Source organism: Hemibagrus wyckioides, linkage group LG18, assembly GCF_019097595.1.
Source record: "Hemibagrus wyckioides isolate EC202008001 linkage group LG18, SWU_Hwy_1.0, whole genome shotgun sequence".
In the NCBI taxonomy this organism is placed as follows: Eukaryota; Metazoa; Chordata; class Actinopteri; order Siluriformes; family Bagridae; genus Hemibagrus; species Hemibagrus wyckioides.
In genome coordinates, this window is record NC_080727.1 from 16,424,660 (window position 1) to 16,444,687 (window position 20,028).

The 20,028-nt window shown below is 40.3% G+C and overlaps 1 protein-coding gene across 3 annotated transcripts in view; it reads left to right on the plus strand.

The window, feature by feature from the left end:
* LOC131369247 (rho GTPase-activating protein 26-like) overlaps positions 1 to 20,028 on the plus strand; it is a 50,865-nt gene that overhangs the window by 12,953 nt on the left and 17,884 nt on the right. For all 3 annotated transcript variants that reach the window (XM_058415769.1, XM_058415771.1, XM_058415770.1), the window contains exons 2-9: positions 10,192 to 10,287; positions 13,429 to 13,490; positions 13,577 to 13,648; positions 16,101 to 16,202; positions 17,149 to 17,259; positions 17,428 to 17,532; positions 17,729 to 17,858; positions 19,268 to 19,368. In XM_058415769.1, coding sequence (XP_058271752.1) covers positions 10,192 to 10,287; positions 13,429 to 13,490; positions 13,577 to 13,648; positions 16,101 to 16,202; positions 17,149 to 17,259; positions 17,428 to 17,532; positions 17,729 to 17,858; positions 19,268 to 19,368 — 779 coding nt within the window. The remainder of the gene's footprint in view (positions 1 to 10,191; positions 10,288 to 13,428; positions 13,491 to 13,576; positions 13,649 to 16,100; positions 16,203 to 17,148; positions 17,260 to 17,427; positions 17,533 to 17,728; positions 17,859 to 19,267; positions 19,369 to 20,028) is intronic.

A 20,028-nucleotide genomic window follows, 5' to 3' on the forward strand; every position in this document is an offset into this window, starting at 1 on the left:
TCTCTCTCTCTCTCGTCCTGTAATAGTGTCTGATCTGCTCAGGAGTCACCGCGAGACCTGAAACAATCAGCTGAAATGATGAACAGAAACAAACTGCTGTTCTCTACCTAAATCATCCAGACATCAGCAGATTGGATTCCTTTTTTTTTAATTTTCTATTTAATGAATAATTAAAAATCACCAGCAATAACTAGGAAAAGATTTTGACTCGGCTCTCGTACGCATCTGTGTGCACTTCAGCTCTACAGCATTCAGTGTTCAGAAGAAGAAGTAGTAGTTTTTTTTATTTATTTTCTGGGCTTATGATGACCTAAACCTTTGAGGAAACATCTAGACCTTGTGGTTTGGTAGTGTTTTTGGAGGCTGATCGCTCGCTCTACACACAAATTTTCTGTCACGATAAGGAACATCAGTAAACTGCATGAGAAAAAATTTTCAGTGGTAAAGTGATAGCAGACTGTATGACATCCTCACAGCTTCTCTTCATCATCCCAGTATTCCCCTGGCCTCGTCTGACTTTGACCGGTTTTCCAGATTGGTTTGCTTCGCTGTGGGGTGCATTTTTGTGGCTTATTCAAGTAAACAACAACAACAAAAAAAAATCATTTGCCACACAGACAGTCTTCAGACGTGTAGAGGAACGCGGGCTGCAGTCGATGCCTCTGCTCTTACATAAAACTTTCATTTCTTTTTCTTTTTGAAAAAGTTGCAGTGTGTATTTGGTTTTGTTCTGGCTGCTGTGTCAGCGTCAGTCGAGGCCAAGCGCAGAGCTCTGAGGAAGAATTCCATCAGCTCAGAGAGAGAGAGAGCGAGAGAGAGAGAGAGAGAGAGAGAGAGAAAGTTGTTCTTCTCAGTAATCCTTTTGTCCTGGTTTCTAGGAGACGGTGGCTATGTGGCCAAGCACTGTGGCCATTTTGGGTTTTGGAGAATGGAGAATGGATGTGGGGGACACAGTGAAAGGAAGCAGTGAATCGAGGGTGCGGTTGGAAGATGAGAAGCCAGAAGGGATTTTATTTATTTGTCGCTGTATCTCATTACTTCAGACCGTCGGGTTCTTCAGATAAACGCCGCTGCCGAAAGGCCACACACACGGTGGTGGCTTTCTGCTCGCTCTCTGCAGCTCGTCTCTGTGTTTTGCGGCACCTGTGAAATTCGGCCTTGTTTTCCCCCCGTCAGCTCTGTGGCTCCTGAAAACCTCTGTTTAAAGACACTTCCTGTGACCTTCAGGGCTGTGGCTCCTATACAGGCGTGTATTCTTGTAGGCAATGTGACTTTCAGATATATTAGAGTTATATACAGGTCATGAATAAAACTCTTTTTCTGTGGTGTATTTCATAAGATTTCCCTTCAGAACCTGTAAATTAAAATATGAATATAAAATACAAATTTGAGACTTAGAAAATGTACAAAAGTTTAGTTTTCACATCCTATTCATATAGCGAGTTTTCCAGGGAGTGTTGAGGTGATGAGGGTACAGCTAGTCAGGCCCTGCTAATGTTAGCTCGCTGGAATCCGTTAGCAGAAAGCGTGTTAGCTTCTTTATAGGAGGTCAGTCACTTCAATAGAAGATAAAGACTTTACATGCCGTAACCTCGTCACTTCACTTCATTAGCATGAGAATGAGAGAAGATGCGATCGGCTAAATAATGAGCTCCACCTCTCTGAAAGCAGTTGCTTTTTCCTGGCCATGTATTCAGTATTTGAGAAGAAGTTAAGAAGAACTAAAAAAAACGAGACCAGAACAATACAGAAAAACAAGAAATGCATTTACTGACAGGATGTATATCATTTAAAGATACACAATTTATAATCATTGTCTGGTTTGACCCCTAAACGTACTGTCACTCCTCCTGCACACACACACACACACAATGTCCTCCTGCTGACACAAGCTGATGCAATGAAAGCCAGCTGCTTGTGGAGACAAAGGCCATGTTTCCAGCACATGGACCTCGTTCTCTTTTGTGTAGCTGCAGCAGCATCGAGCCTCGTTCTCTCTTCCTCTCTTCTCTTTTCTTCCACTGGAATTCCTTTCTTTCCTTCTCTTTCCCTCGGCATGTCAGTCACACTAAAATGATGAACCAGGGCATATTCACACATGTAAATAATTAATGCGGGATCAGTGGAATCACAGACGTGGCCCATAACCTGACGTTCGTTTACTGAAGCTGCAGCAGAAACATGACACTCGCCTGACGCTGGGTGAGGCTCAGCACGCTGTAGTCATGAAAGATATCGAGGTGATGAGATAATTCAACTAAACATCTCCTCCTGTCCAGACCTCAGACCTCAGTTTGGTGATGAACCCTAACAGGCTGATTAGCAGTGGGAGATCATTAGGATACGGTACCATATGGAACCAAATCTGTGGGTGAAGCAGAACAGCGTGAGTGAGAGAGATCTCTAAAACGCACTTCATCATTATGAGGGTTCTCTGAATATCCACTGAATATCCGGTGATGTTTACTCCATTTCTATTCTATTCTATTCCATTCATTGTGTATTTGAGCACTGCAGTTTAACATGACAGTGCACTAGTATGAGTCATAATACCAAGATAAATCAGAAGATTCCCTGATATTATCTTTTTCCCAGAGGCCAAAAAGAAATGGAGTTTGCTCCTGTTTTTGTCGTGTCCATGGTGATCACTGAATCTCTTTGTCATGTCCCACTCCAGAGTGGTGGTTAATATGAAGCTCATATGAAAGTAGACACTCTTTGAAAACTATATTCATAGAAAAGTAAACAAACAGAAAAGGATATTTTTTTCCCCCAAAAAATGTTTTTATCTTCAAAGTAAATGATGATAAGGATCTAAGGTGTTATCTTCATCCAGTCGTTATTTTCTGTGTAAGGTTATCCCACAGAGGCGTTATCTTCTGTGTACTGTATGCCATAGAGGGGGAAAAAACAAACTAAGATGACGATGAAGATGAGTCCTGACTCGCATCCAGCAAATCATTTGTTTCTGTATACAGATTGAATACGTCCCGTTAGTCCGTTTTCAGTCCAACGAAAACATGAACTGTTTTTGACTGGAAGCTCCACCCACTGCTCCGCCCCCATCTCACCTGCGCTGGTCTGGACTCATTAACGTAATTGAAATATCTTTACACTCAGTGAACATTACAGTTAAGTAATAACGCACCAGCTTGTGTTTGGATCTGGATTTTCCTGCTCAGGTCACGGGCTGGACAGCTGGTGGAACTTCAGGAAACAAACTGGTTACAAACAAGCGTCACCGTGTCACTGTGAGTCGGAAACTGAGGGGAAAGCGTACGGTCGTATCCTGCTCCAGCAGCTCGGTGTGCCAGCGGCTCGTATGGTCAGTAGCTCTGAACTGTTTCCTCTGTTGGAGTTGCTGAACACGCAGAGAGGAAGCGTGCCCTTCTATTACACACATCCTTTCTTAGAAAAAAAAACCCCCAGAAAAAAGCATTATATGGATATCGCCTAAGTTATAACTACAGAAGTGAAATATTTTCCATCTGCGCACCCCAGCATCCTGAGCAACAAATACACACAAAGGCATCATCCAAATACAAGCCCCGATTATACAACAGGCAATGAAATATAGTCAGTGCTCAACACTTTGCACAACTCTTGATTTGTGGGTATTAAAAGTAAAATGGACGGACGCATGCTTTTGACTGAAATGGTCAGATCTGTGCTTTGACAGTTTGAACAAATTTTTTGAAGGACAATGAACCCACACTAACAAGGATCAAGCTGGTTTATTTTCAACGTTTGACATTTTGCGTGCTTGAAGAAACCAGGGCGATGAGAGTGACACACACACACACACACACACATACCTGCGTGCTTTATATACACCTGGAGGATTAAAGGAACATCCACTGGACGGCATGTCAGAGCCAAATCATCTGTCCAGCAGGTCAAACTGTAAAATGTTTAGTGAAACTCACTGAAATCTGTGTCTCTCCTTCAGTCCTTGTCATGATGCATAATAATAATAATAATAATAATAATAATAATAATAATAATAATAATCAGTAAACCCATGACCTCACATTCAAAATATTTTACTAGTCTGATTTTTAAACCTCTAGTTGTATCCCATCAGTTCTGCTTACATTTTAAGAAATTCAAGCTTAACGTCAGCTGCTTTTTTCTCTGTATCCATCATATGTGAGTTCACGTGTGACTAGTTACCAGATCACTAAATTACTAGTTACCAGCTAATCATTAAGAAAATAGGTCCAATTTGTCTGTTTTTTTTTAAAAGAAGGAATGCATTAAACCGAGTTTTTTATGAATCTCTTTATGTGTAGAGGAAGTGTGTTGCTGTGCAGTTTATTGTTGTAAAAATTATCATAGCCTTGTTATATGTTCCTTAGTGCCCCGGTGCTCATGACTGCTGTGGTATTTGTCGTAGCCTCGTTATGAACCATAAACAGCGACATGTTTATCTCTGAGAGCTTTGAGGGTATGAAGGGCATGAGGAAGTGATCTGTAAGACACGCTGAGCACAACAAGGCATTTTTTTCTGCGCTCTTTAGCGAGAGGTGGAGGTTTTCTGGAGCTACACACTGTTTCCCAGTGATGTGGTGGTGGGAGCGGTGGTGTGTTTGGATGGTGAAGCTGCTGACTGAGCTTTGGCTCCTCGCTCGTTCTCCTCACGCCTCTGGACCCTTACACTGTTGCTGCCGTTTCTGCTGCTCACATGATTTACATTGATCTGTACGAGTAATCCGAGAGAGTCGTGTCGGTGTTCCGTCTGCTTTTGCATGCTGATGTTTTCTGTTTGTTTTTAAAAGCAGATGAGGATTTGAAGCTTGAACCAAAAATGTGTGCAGTGAGAGTGTTGGCCTGTAATTCTGCGGTTGGTGTTTGGAAATAGTTTAGTTTTTATATGTTTCTCTCTCAGCTGACGTTGAATTATTCGAGGCCTTGAGTCATGTTGCAGGAATCTGATCTTTCTGCAAATATTCTGCTAAGTCGTACACTAGCCAAAGCAAACTTTCAGAGTAATGTTCATTTTACTGAGGAGCAGCTTGAGGTTGTCTCTCACTGCTGCTGTTCCTCATGATCCTGGAGATTGCTGTGGATAGAACCTTTCTGGTGTTATTAATGATTTATAATCCCACTCTCTGTGTTTATAATGATTTATAATCTCACTCTATGGTGTTTATAATGATTTATAATCCCACTCTCTGGTGTTTATAATGATTTATAATCCCACTCTATGGTGTTTATAATGATTTATAATCCCACTCTCCGGTGTTTATAATGATTTATAATCCCACTCTCCGGTGTTTATAATGATTTATAATCCCACTCTCCGGTGTTTATAATGATTTATAATCCCACTCTATGGTGTTTATAATGATTTATAATCCCACTCTCCGGTGTTTATAATGATTTATAATCCCACTCTCCGGTGTTTATAATGATTTATAATCCCACTCTATGGTGTTTATAATGATTTATAATCCCACTCTATGGTGTTTATAATGATTTATAATCCCACTCTATGGTGTTTATAATGATTTATAATCCCACTCAATGTTGTTTATAATGATTTATAATCCCACTCTATGGTGTTTATGATGATTTATAATCCTACTCTATGTTGTTTATAATGATTTATAATCCCACTCTCCGGTGTTTATAATGATTTATAATCCCACTCTATGGTGTTTATAATGATTTATAATCCCACTCTATGGTGTTTATAATGATTTATAATCCCACTCTATGGTGTTTATAATGATTTAGAATCCCACTCTCCGGTGTTTATAATTATTTATAATCCCACTCTCTGGTGGCACCCAGATGAGGTTCCCTTTTTCAGTCTGGTTCCTCTTAAGGTTTCTTCCTCATATCATCTCAGGGAGTTTTCCCTTCACCACCGCCACCACTGACTTGCTCATCAGGGATAAATTTAAAATGTATATTTTTGTAAAGCTGCTGTGAGACAATGTCCATTGCTAAAAATAATATAGAAATAAAACTGGAGAGCGTTCTGGAGTGGGGTGTTGTGCAGGTTCTTCCACGCAGACATGACCTTAAAACAAACGCAGCTAATGGAGTCACAAATGAATCGAGTCTAGCGCTTGTGATTAGCATGAGGTCATGATGAGGTGCAGCTCTGACCATTGTTATCATCAACTTACTGTAGTTGGTTTTAGCGCTCGATGTGTGTGTGTGTTTGTGTGTGTGATTACCAAAGTGTCAGATTGTTGATATCAGGAAGCAGAGGAGAAAGAAAAGAGATGACTGAGTCTGAAATAACAGTGGAGCAGCCAACTCTTATTTCACTATGACCCTCTGACGACTGAAACAAAGTCTGCTCTTCACCGATGCTCTGTGTTAGATAATAAGCCTCTAACACACACTTGATTACTTTAGCTGTGATCTTTGCTGCTCGAGCAGTTCTCTCATGCTCTCCAGATGAACCCTGATCTCCACTACAAGCAAATATGTAGACGGCATCTGTGCTGTTTTGCTGTTATCTGAGTTCATAAATGTCCTGCACCTGATCAGAGGCGTCACTGACCGTACAACACGTCCAGCTTTTCTTCGGAGTCACGTCACATCGAGGACAGATCGTGGATAAACATACTGGAGATTGGAATAGATTTTGTCACCAAATCGTTTATTTTGTGTGTTAAATAAAGATAAAGCCTTAACTGTTTTAATAGAAATCCAAATGCTTGATATACATACATGACGTGTCCTGGTGATGTGATGACCCATGATGAGTCAGTAGAACCGCAGAACAGCTCTCTTGGTTTGTGATTTGATGATGATGATGATGATGATGGTGGTGGTGGTGACTGTCTAGCCCATCCATCTGGTGAGTTGAAGATAAGACTTCCTCTTTGTGTTGTTTCTTCCTACACATCATACTAATATAGAAGCTTCTCATTCCCACTGGTTGAGTGGTGCGAGTGTTGTACTTTCCCACAGTCTAAACACACAAGCTAGAGGCTGGATTTTGATTGAACTCCCTGAATATTTGTGGACGGTTAATATAGCGCACATACTGAATACACACAGCTGAATATATGTGTGTTGAAAGAACATTAGCGTGCAGTTTAATGATGTTTATAAAAGGTCAATGAAGTCACTCCAGAATTACGCATCTAACAGCACCAGTGTCAGATCATCTTCCTCTTATAGTTTGTGTAAACACATCCTTTTGGCTACAAGCTGTTCAGGTTTAACCAATCAGAATCAGGCATTTTCAGAGGTTAGCATCGAGGTTCAGCTAGTGCAGGCTGGGGGAAAGACGTGGTTTTTATTAGATAAACCATAACTTCCCCTCATTACTAACATCTTATCTGAGTCAATTTCTGTGGAACTGTAGTAACCGTCCTTTTATCAGTCGAATCGGACAGTAGATCGGACTTTAAAGGATTAAAAATAATGCAGTCACAGTGTCGTCGCCGCTGCTGCGATCTCACGTCCATCACTCAACATGTTGGTGTTTTATTTCCTCCTGGCTTTTCCACTGCACAGCAGTTAGGGAATAAAATGCTTTAAGATGAATTACTGAACAATAAGCTCACTTTTTGGCAGCCTGTGCTGTACTGTGACGCTCTTGAGAGTTTTAAAGAAAAAAAAAACGATCGTCCAGTTTTCTGCCGAACTAATTCAGATTTATTCTCCTTATACTGGAAGGAATTTACACAGCAAATTGTCTGAGCGTGAAACGTGTCAGATTTGTCCTCTGATTTTCTCAGTCTTTCAGGAAGGAGGTATGTGAATCGAAGCATCAGAGGTGAAAGGTGTTGAACAGCACTGATGCAGGACAGACTCACTGCTGCTTTATTCTCTCTCTGGGTTTCAGTGCCTTTCTCTAGCGCAAAGACTCGTCAAATCCTGACCGCACCGGTCAATCGCTGCGCCGTTTTTATGACCGAACCTAAACAACATCTTACTCTTTACCTTGGAAAGGGGCATGTGGTTCTGTTGTAAATAATCAGAGATCATTTCATTCTTTCCTACACGTCTTAGCCCTGTAGAAGGCTTTATGTGTTTATATTGTGTGTGTGTGTTGAATGAAGAAAAGTAAAGATTGATTAGCTCGTATTAGCTTAGAAGATACCAGACGTGTGCATGGAAAGCTTCATTAAAGGTTTTATACAAAGGATAAATCCAAAACAGTAGCACAAACCGTTAACAGTTGAAGCTGTCAATCTAAATCTTTTTTTTTTTTGTATTTACTATTTTTAGACTGAGAGAAAGCAGAAATCTAAGCAAGATGTTTCCTGTGATAAAGTTTCAGAAAGCTGTGATGTTTAAACCCCACATCGCGAGCAGCACTCAGACCTGCATGCCAGTGATTTACTTCCAGAGTCAGTGTCACATCTGAGCAATTTTTAAGAGATCTCTCATGTTTCTAGCTGATTTGCTGCTCTCGTTTCCTGCTCCAGTGATTTACTGCCTGTTCCATGGCAACCCGGTTGTTTTCGCTGAAATCCGTTAAAGCTGCAGAGCTTAAGATGGACTCGCTGTTTGTCCGGAAAGCTGCTGCTATAAGAGAGACTGTGGAATAAAGTGGGATCTGAGATTAGATTCCAAACCTCAGATATGACATGGATTGGGTGAGGAGGAGCAAACGTGTCGTCTAGTGACTGTTTTAGACATAAACAGCTTCTAGTTTTCTGTTCAGTGAAACGTGCTGCGTGTGTGTGTGTGTGTGTGTGTGTGAGATGGGTATGAGGTCAGGGGTGATGTGATGTTTGGTTATTAACAGAACTGTGTCTATGGTGATATGAACACAGATACAGATAACATTTTGTGTGTTTGTGTTGTGTTGCGTTTCTGCTCCTGCTTCGTAAAGTGATTTTGTCCTCCTTTTTTCACATCGGTAAGAGAAATTAAGCATGAATGGGTTTGATTTTTGCTGGAGAATCATCATCAGGTCATTTTGAATATTGTCATGTTAACAGATTTCAGAGTGACTTTCATGACATTCATGTTTTATTTTTTTTTAATTCTGTTACTGACATGAAAAAACATTGATTATCATCATCATCATCATCCTGAGGAATAAAGCGTGACCTGTGTGGACATATGATGAGGGACGATGTTACAGGAAGTCAGCAGTCACTTTCCGCCTCTGCAGCGGTCGATGCCCGTGAGAGAAGCGGAGAACCGGATGTTCAGTGATCTGTAAAGAGTTGAACTCGAGCTGGTCTTGGTGCAGGGTCAAAGGTCATACATTCCCACTAAATGTGATGGTGCGCTTCCTGCCGATCAATCGGCTTTCAGAGGACTTGCGGGACGGCCAGCGTGTCATCGCGTGTCATCCCCTGACCTCTGTCTATAACGAACCCCTGTCATGTCTCATGAGTGGAGAAAGAAAAAAAATCAGATCACGAGACTCCAAAACGTTTCTCCAAGTTACCCGAGCTATAGATGCTGCCTCCTGGTGGTCCAGCATCAGGATCCCGCGCTCTCATTGCTTCGCCCGGGTTCGATTCCCGGGCAGGGCGCTAACCCAGCCACTGCAGAGTTAACTCTCAGTGCCGGTCCCAAGCCTGGATTAAATGAGAGGTTTGTGTCAGGAAGGGTATCTGGAGTAAAACCTGTGCCAAATTGAAATATGTGGATCAAATTATCCACTGTGGCGACAGGGAGCAGCCAAAACAACAACAACAACACACAAGCTATAGATTCTCCATCCGTAAAAAAAAAAAAAAAGTTAGAAATAATATTACATTTGTTGATAATTAACACATCACTTATATATTTATTTGCTTATTGTTCACCCTGTATTTAGATTTTTAATTTGTTTATCTTTATTTTATTATTATATGACTTTTTATATTTAAAATAGAGAATTTTATTTTTCATTTTAAAAGTTTTAATACAAAAGTTTGCCATCTCATCAGCTGCTTCCAGTTTACCATGTTAGTCATCATGTATATATGAAATTATTTTATAAATGATTAAAAAGAATTTTTTAAAAAGAATATTTCTATCACTCCGTATCTCTCAGCAGCAATTCTGACATATGTAATGTTGCTGCTTTATTTTTTTTGCATCCGTTTCTCGGCTATCTCACAAAATCCGACACAGCGTAGTTTCTAGCTGCATTTTGGCCACTTCAAGTGATAAAAGGATGTGAAAGTGTGGCTTTTGCACCCCATTTCTGTCCGCTTGCTCTTCACACTTAGACACGCCGTGGTTTAACACCTGTCCTTGTCTTTTCTGCAGATCTGTCTACAGCACAAAGGAAGTTTGCAGAGTCGCTGAACGAGTTCAAGTTCCAGTGCATCGGCGACGCGGAGACAGATGATGAGATCTGCATCGGTGAGGCAGCACGCTGTCATCATACAGCTCTGTAACTCTTATCTTTATGAATAGTTTAGCTTTTAAAACATTTATTTACCCCGCATCATGATTTTAGCTGGAGCTTGAAGCAGCCTGTGTAACACTCACAGATTTCGAATAACAGTCATGGTGAAAGTTTTGTCTAAAGTCTGAGGACATCAGTGATGTTGCAACCTGGTAACGATCGACTAAAGACTCAGGACGAGTTTTTCTTGAAGCAGAACTCGGAGTACATAATATCACAATATCACAGTGTCACAATATCTCTTTTTTTGTAGCTGAAATGTTGGAAATTTTGCTCAATGCGCCACAACAGAGTTTCCGTAATCTCTCATGGAAACTCAGTTGGTTTAAGCTGAAGTTATGAGCAGCAGCTTATCAGGTTTAATCTGAAAGGCACAATCTCTAATGAACACGCTGCTTCTCCATAACTGCACTCTACATTGACCTAAATACCTTCTTAGCTTTAAGTTCGGGTTCCGAGAGAGTGTGTAGGGTTTATTATACTGTTAAAATCTAGAACGTTTCTCCTGATCTAGAACATATTGTTTATCTTGCATTTCTCTGGAATCTTATTCATTCATCCAGCTTCAGTGAACACTTCTGGTCAGGACACACACACACACAGACACTCACACAGACACTCACACTCGCACACACATATTAAATACCTTGAATAAATAAAAACGTCTGTAATATTTCTCATGTCTTTGTTATATACCAAATAGAAAAGCATTGAGATGATTTCTAGTCGCAATTCAAATGTAATGTGTTTAAGAATTTAAATGAAATGATTTTACGGTAGATAATAATATCTTACAGTAGATAAATCTTATTATATTCACAATACAATGTAAGATGAGATTTCAGTGCCCCGTGGACTGCGTCTCGGATATTAACCGGTGAGACAGATCCGCACTGCCGTAGGATTGAGTTCTAACCTTAATATAATACACGTGGAACTCAGAATTTTACTGGGCTGATGTTGGGATTTTCAGCTGGATCGGATCCCGAGCCGGTGGAGCTGCAGGAGGAGAAATCGCCTGCAGGCAGTTGGAGGCTCTTGCACTGCCTCTGTTCCATGTGCTTTTGCCTGAACAGGGAAACTATCAGCTAAAATCAAGTGCAGATTACATTAGTGTGTGTTCTGTGCACACAGATAAAGGTTTAACTCCAGCTCTTCAGTTTTTACTGTTTCGCTGGCAGTTTTATTAACAAATCTTTATATCATGATATTCACTATGTGACCAAAAGTATGTGAAATGAAGTCTCCAGAGACACACACCACCAGCAGGATAAGTCGTACTACAGAACTCAGTGACTTTAGCATGTCTGTTTTGCCACACATCAGTTTGTGAATTTCTTCTCTAGCTCTACCCTCATCATCCATCATACAAACTCACAGAGCACAGCCGCTGAACCTGTGAACAGCAGGAGAACTCTCACCTGTTCCCCAATGTCCCTGTGCACAAAGCAGCTCCATGAAGACATGTTGTGGAGGTGAAGGTTGGAGAAAGTGAAAGATCTGGAATGTCCTGCACAGAGCCCTGACTCTGACTCCTCACTGAACACCTTCGGGATGAACTGGCATCTCCTCAACATCCCAACATCAGAGTCTGAGCTCACAAATGCTCTTGTAGCTGAATGAACACACATCAGATACGACGGATACTGTGTGCTCCAGGATCTAGTGCAAAGCCTTCAGAGAAGAGAAGAGTGGAACTCATTGTAACAGGAAACAGGGCGGGGCAGCTCCATATTTAATGACCTGGATTTGTCCACCAAGCTCATATAGGTGTGATGGTCAGGTGTCCACATACCTTTGACCAAGTAGTGTATAGTGTGTTTTGTAGAAATGACTTTGAGTATCATGATATGATATATTTGTTACGTCACCTAGTCCAAAGTCTGGGGCAGAGGGGACAGAGAGAGAGAGAGAGAGAGAGAGAGATGATCCTCTGCTACTTTTAGGAAGTTTCTATCCTGCACCACTGTATAGCAGCTGGCTTGTTAGTTGTTGCTGAGCTGAGACTTTCTTTGATGTGTCCATAAATATTTTGATCTTTATTCCAGATGTGTTTCAGATTTTGTCTTCGCTGGAACTTAATATACAACTTGTGTGTATGTACCTCACCCCTGTGACCTGTACATGACTGACTGCTGATCACACTCTTGCTATGCAAATGCCAACATGTTGTGTAGTGAGAGTTATGTAAGAGAATTGTGTGTATAATTCCTCGTGCACTTGTACACACACACACCGAGACCTTTACACAAAGATGCCTAGTGACATAAATACAAACAAATACCACTGACGCTCAGCCGCCTTTCTCGCATTTGTTACTCTTTTAGTAAAGTTGTGTGTAAATATATTTCCCCTGGATTTACAAATTTCAGAAAGGCTGATTTTATGTAGGTGTGTGTGTGTGTGTGTGTTGATGAATGAATCAATCATAAAATACCAAGTGTGTACACAGAACAGCTTGTTAGCATGTAGCGACGCCCACAAAATTAATTTCCATAAAAGGAAATGTGCACAGGCAGCTAAGAGCATGAAATGAGTCATGAGGGTAAAGGCTGAAGGGGAAGTTATTTTCATTTACTTCTACACCAATAAATATTAAACCAGCAGCATAATAATAATAATAATAATAATAATAATAATAATAATATGATAATAACAATAATTAATAATTAATAATAATAATAATAATAATAATAATAATAATAATAATTATTATTATTATTATTGTTATTATTATTAATAATAATAATAATAATAATTAAAAAAATAAAAATAATAAAAATAATAATAAAAATTGCTAAATCTTCCATAAGTTAAGGTTTTTCTTTAAAGCTCATGGCTCTGCTCAGACAGACGTCATCCGTTTACACACTGAACGATTATTTTTATTTGGCACACCATAAAGTGTATATACAGGAGAATTGAAGGCTCACAGAAAGCAGGTTTTGGGGTAGAAGATGAAAAGAAACTCTCAGGATACCTCTAGCTCCAGTTATAGTCACACACTGCTAAGTAAAGAGCCCTGTACTGTGGTCTGATGTGTACGAGTCTAGAAGAAAACAAAACTCTTTGTCATTGTTTCTTGTGTTTAACAGCCAGATCACTCCAGGAGTTTGCTGGTGTTCTGCAGAACCTGGAGGATGAAAGGACACGGATGGTGGGTGAACCCAGAGCTTTAATCATCCTCTGCAGCATCAGCCAGAGATTTTGTTGAAACTAACTGCGTCTGATTTTCCTCTTCAGATTGATAATGCGAACGATGTTCTTATCACGCCACTGGAGCGGTTCAGGAAAGAACAGATTGGAGTAGCCAAAGTAAGAAACCTTCTTGTTTTGGTCTCATCACTCAAATAAGGTGTGTGTTTTGTTATTAGACATTTTGGCTACAGTAACCAACAGAAGTGGGTTTAGATACCGGATTAGTTATTGGTGCAGTAAAACTGTGTCCAGTCGGCAGTCGTTCAGTCAGACATCACATCACGTCACATCTGAAAGGTGTATGTTCCAGGAACAGGGAGGAAAATCCGATCAAATCTCAAATCCTGAGCTGAAAGAGTCAGATCATTGACCGTTAAAACACTCCTCAGCTGAGCTCTGAAACTCTACACAATCCCACAAATAAAGTAGTTTATATAGTCATCGTTAAACAGGTAGGTTTAGTTGAGTCTGCTTTCTGAGTAATATCCAATGCAGTGTTACTAGTGACACTTTATTCAGGTTAAATTCACATTTTTAAAGCCACACCGATTGCAAAGTAAAAAATGAAGATGGTACACAGCATTCATCTGCTGTTAGTGTGTAGTTTTATTGTTTTTATGACTCTTTTATTGCCGTAAATCTTTTTTAAGCATTAGTTTCAGAGCCTGAATTAATCGAAATTTCATCTAATTCCTTTATTTGGGAAGGATTTTTGGTGAATCTCTGAACATGCTAAATAACAAACCTCATCCTCCTCATGCGCTAATGGCGTCAACGCTTACTGCACCACACTACCCTCTGGTGGCGTAATGTATAAATAGTGTTTTATTACATTGATGGATTGTGCATTTTATTCAGCAAATACTTCACCTGAAGCTTATCATCACCGAGAGCAAGGCGAGAGAATCAACCCCTAGATGAGAGAGATTTGGTGATATAAACCCTACAGAACTCACGGGAGGAAGTGGAATAAAATTCTAACCCTGTGTGCGAAACAGTAAAAGTTTAATTCCCAACGCATTACTGCAAATCACTTCGGCTCAGTTTTATTTTTATGGCACTTTTAACAATGGAAATCCAGATGTTGATTCAAAATTGGAATCCAGATGCTGATTTTTAACGAGGTGAGGAAAAACTCCTTGAAATGGAATAAGTAAACTGACCTTCAGACGAACCGGTCTCAACATGGAACCCGTCTTCTCCTGATAGAGGGATCGTTACAGGAATCTGAAGTGTATAGAATGCACAAGCATACAAGGCTTGAGATGAAAAAATCTGTGAAAAGAGTCTTGTTTCTATGGCAACCAGGTGATCTTTGTGCGAATTAGGATGCATGACATCATTGCTGTAGAGTGGGGTTATATTCCCTGGACCTCTACACTGTTATTAAGTCTATTTCTCTCTCTCTCACACACACACACACACACACATACACACAGACCCTTATCCCCTCAGGCCAGTTTATAACCGCTCCAGTGGTCAGGCCTGTATTTGTTGGACACGTGCAGGAAGAAAGAGAACAATTACTGCTTTTTCTCTACTGCTCTAAAGTCCCATAACTGTGTGAAGGTCCAGAAAAGTTCAAGTGCTCTGCAGTTCCTTCAACATTCAGACACTTAATTTCCACCTGTAGTGTCCAGACAATTTCACACGTAGGAGTTAGAAGCTGTTTTACACTGGAAATGAAAGCCACCAATGTGGAACCACAAAGCTACACACAGCGAATGAAGGAGACTCTGTGATGTCTGAGATCTCTCTGATGATGATGATGGTGGTGGTGATGATGATGATGTCTCTCTGTAAGTGTAATTTTTATAGTTCCCTGAATACCAAAATAAAAAAATGCACATTAAACCATTTGGCATACAAAACACTGGTGTATTAGTGACCCACAGGAATGTTCCACACTAAAAAAGCAAATCCTGTGATGGGATTCACCTTCAAACCAATCCACGCTGCTGTTAAAGTAGAAAAAAACATGAAGGGTCAGGTGCTGCTTTCTTTCATAAGTGTGTTGAAGTCACGTCACACTGAAATGCGTCATGCTGTGATGTCCAATCACTGTCCTGAGCAGGACTCCGTGGGTGTAGCTATAATCAGAGAAGAAGAGGAGATCCTAACCTCCTGTTTCTCATCACGGTTTAACCTGATCTCTTATTTGAAATAAAATCCAACCTTTTCCAGGTAGAGGAAGTGACTTCCTGTTCATCTCACTTGCTCCTTACACCTGATGTAGTCTAGGGATGTAATGTAGGGAAGTGGTGGCTCAAGCACTGGGTCACTGATCGGAAGGGTGGAGGTTCGAGCCCCAGTACTGCCAAGCTACCGCTGTTGGGTCCCTGAGCAAGGCCCTTAACCCTCCCTGCTCCAGGGGTACCATATCATGGCTGACCCTGTGCTCTGACCCCATCTTCCCAGCTGGGATAACATTGCATCTCGTTGCCTTGTACTTGTACATGTGTAATGACAATAAAGTCTAATCTAATCTATAGATAGAACACTCAGGTGTAAGCTTGTAAATCACTGGATTCCTCTAAAGTTTTTGATGGTTTGTTTTTCTGTGTTAAAGGAGGCAAAGAAGAAGTATGACAAGGAGACGGAGAAATACTGCGCTGTCCTGGAGAAGCACCTCAGCTTATCTGCCAAGAAGAAGGAGGCACAGCTTCTTGAAGTATGCAGCTTTATAAGTGGTTGTGTTTGAAAACATACAGTTAGTAGGAAGATTCTCGTCTTTATGCAGGTGGAGGCTACAATTTTTTTTATTTACTTTATATTAAAAATAAAATTTCCATAAACCTTTTACACACAGAAAAAGTAATAATAATAATAATAATAATAATAATAATAATTATGATAATAATAATAATAATGATGATGATAACAATAATGATGATGATGATGATGATAATAATAATGATGATGATAATACTACTACTACTACTAATATTAATAATAATGACAATAATAATAATAATAATAATAATAATAATAATAATAATGATGATAATACTACTACTACTACTACTAATAATAATAATGACAATAATAATAATAATAATAATAATAATAATAATGACATGAACATGGAAATATTATATGTAAATATTTTTTATTTTTTTGTGCAAATCATCAAAATACATATTAAAATCATGATTATAAATGATTTGTTTTTGTTTTTTTTATTTGGGGCTATAACTCTATTATTTTATTTGACTTGACTTTAGTTTCAGTGCACAAAGCTCCGCCCCCTAACCAGTGAGGCTCAGCAGCTGAGTTTCTAGAATAATCATCTGTGTTTGCCAGAATGAATAGAGTATTAAAGTAGAACATCGTGTGAATGAAAAATGAATTTATTTTCAGGTTTGGGAATACTCAGGGGAATATTTGTGTCTAGTTATGATTCGCTTAAAATAAAGCAATAAATGCTGGATGATGTTTTAAACAAGCTTGAAGACTTTATAACCCTCATTCTACTGTACTGCTGTCCAGATGCTCTGATGTGGTGTTACGTATCTTAAGCACTAACATGGCTAACGTTTACCGTGCTGGACACTTAGTATGCTTGTTATTATTTTGAATTATAGTCGTAATTGTCAGCTTTGTGATTTGATTCTCAGGCAGACAGTCAGGTGGATCACGTGAGGCAGCATTTCTACGAGGTGTCGCTGGAGTACGTGTTCAAAGTGCAGGAAGTTCAAGAGAGGAAGATGTTTGAGTTTGTGGAGCCGGTAAATACAGACACGCTGCACATCAACTTAAATTGACATGTTTTCCATTTGACTGAATACAGAATTATCTAAAAGCGTTGTGAAACTTTTGCTGGAGTGTGTTAATGCAGTGTAATGAAAGGAAGGATGGAATGATGTTCATGTTTCTCCTTCTGCTTTTTTCCGAAGCTGCTGGCGTTTCTGCAGGGGCTCTTCACGTATTATCACCACGGGTACGAACTGGCCAAAGACTTCAACCACTTCAAGACGGATCTCACTATCAGCATCCAAAATGTAAGTGACCTTCAGACAGATGGTGGGATTTTACTCTGCTCCAGAGCAGCAGGAAAACGATCATTTCCACCATGCAGGCATAGGGAGATTAGAGGAGAAATGAAAGGTTACCAGTGTGAAGTCAGGAGCTGCTTCTAGGCAGAGACAATCACACAAACAGCTGATTCTGGATTAATAGATTTGTTCGGGTTTTCAGACGCGGAACCGTTTCGAGAGCACGCGGTCAGAGGTGGAGAGTCTGATGAGGAAGATGAAGGAGAACCCGCACGAGCACAAGAACATCAGTCCTAACGTTATGGAGGGTTACCTGTTTATCCTGGAGAAACGTAAGCGTCGATCCTCTGTTCACACAGCAAGCACTTCATAATAATTAATAATAATAATAATAATAATAATAATCACTTAATAAAACACTTCACATTACAGAAAAGTTGTAGGGGAGTGATCAGCCATCACATGATGTGATATGAATATCTGGAAGTGTTTATTTCTCAACAACTTGCTACCGATTACAGTTTTCTTTAACCTGTTACAGAATGCTTTGTTGTCCGTTTATCATTACATTCAACAAGGACAAACCTTCATAATTCAAGTTTTTTAAGATCCTTCATTATAGCAGCTATAAACACTCACAACATCAGCAACTTCCCACAGAAAACATAAAGCAGCAGCTGAACTGAGACTCGAGTGATTATAAACAGAAAGATTCACCTCATCAGTGTTTTTCTTTCTTTGTTAAAGAAGTTCACTTCCAGAACAAAAATCTACAAATCATTCCCTCACCCCCTTGTCATCCAAGATGTTCATGTCTTTCTTTCTTCAGTCGTAAAGAAATGATGTTTTTTGAGGAAAACATTTCAGAATTTTTCTCCATATAGTGGACTTCAATAGTGCCCTGAGTTTGAACTTCCAAAATGCAGAATAAATGTAGCTTCAAAAAGCTCTAAACGATCCCAACCCAGGAAGAAGAGTCTTTGCGACGTACTACGTGATCACGTCGAAAGGTCATGCGTGATGTTGGTGGAACTACAGACCCAGTGAACATGCAAAGACCAAGGAAGTGTAAATAAGTCTTTACTAACAAAAAGGTACAACAATGTTGGACGATTATGAAGTTGTAGGAGAAAATGAGATGGAGGTTTTCTCCATATCCTACCTTACCTATCCACACTAGTAAACACTGGGTCTGTAGTTCTGCCTAGGTCACACGTGACCTTCCGACGTGATTACGAAGTACGTAGCATCGCGGACACGCATCGCAGTGGTTAAAAAGTATACCATTTTTTATTTTTACCGATGGTTTGGCTAGATAAGAGCCTTCTTCCTGGGCTGGGATCATTTAAGGCTCTTTGAAGCTGCATTGAAACTGCATTTTAGAAGTTCAAACTCAGGGCACCATTGAAGTCCACTATATGAAGAAAAATCCTGAAATGTTTTCCTCAAAACACATCATTTCGTTACGACTGAAGAAAGAAAGACATGAACATCTTGGATGACAAAGGGGTGAGGAAATTATTTGTAGATTTTTGTTCTAGAAGTGAACTTCTCCTTTAATAAACTGTTATTAGTTAGTATTAACGATATCTGAGCGAGTGCATTAATATAAACATGCGCTACTGTCAGAGCTGCTGTCAGAGAGAATTAATCAACACCCGATGACCAGTCAGATTAGAGAATTGAGCAGTGAGATGATGTAAATAAAAGACGTTTGTGTTTCTCACTGTCTCTGCTCCAGGTTCCTTCGTGTCCACGTGGGTGAAGTACTACTGCACTTACCAGCGTGAGTCCAAACGCCTCACCATCGTGCTGTTCGACCAGAAATCTGGAGGAAAAATTGTAAGTCACCTTCTGCGTCTGTGTAAAGCTAGTGCAGGTCCTCTCCTCTCCTCTCCTCTCCTCTCCTCTACTTTCCTCTACTTTCCTCTCCTCTCCTCTCCTCTCCTCTACTTTCCTCTACTTTCCTCTCCTCTACTTTCCTCTCCTCTCCTCTCCTCTCCTCTCCTCTACTTTCCTCTCCTCTCCTCTCCTCTACTTTCCTCTCCTCTCCTCTCCTCTCCTCTCGTCTACTTTCCTCTCCTCTCCTCTCCTCTCCTCTCCTCTCCTCTCCTCTCCTCTCCTCTACTTTCCTCTCCTCTCCTCTCCTCTACTTTCCTCTCCTCTCCTCTCCTCTCCTCTACTTTCCTCTCCTCTCCTCTCCTCTCCTCTCCTCTCCTCTCCTCTACTTTCCTCTCCTCTACTTTCCTCTCCTCTCCTCTCCTCTCCTCTCCTCTGCTCTCCTCTCCTCTCCTCTCCTCTCCTCTCCTCTACTTTCCTCTCCTCTCCTCTCCTCTACTTTCCTCTCCTCTACTTTCCTCTCCTCTCCTCTCCTCTACTTTCCTCTCCTCTCCTCTCCTCTCCTCTACTTTCCTCTCCTCTCCTCTCCTCTACTTTCCTCTCCTCTCCTCTCCTCTACTTTCCTCTCCTCTCCTCTCCTCTCCTCTCCTCTCCTCTCCTCTC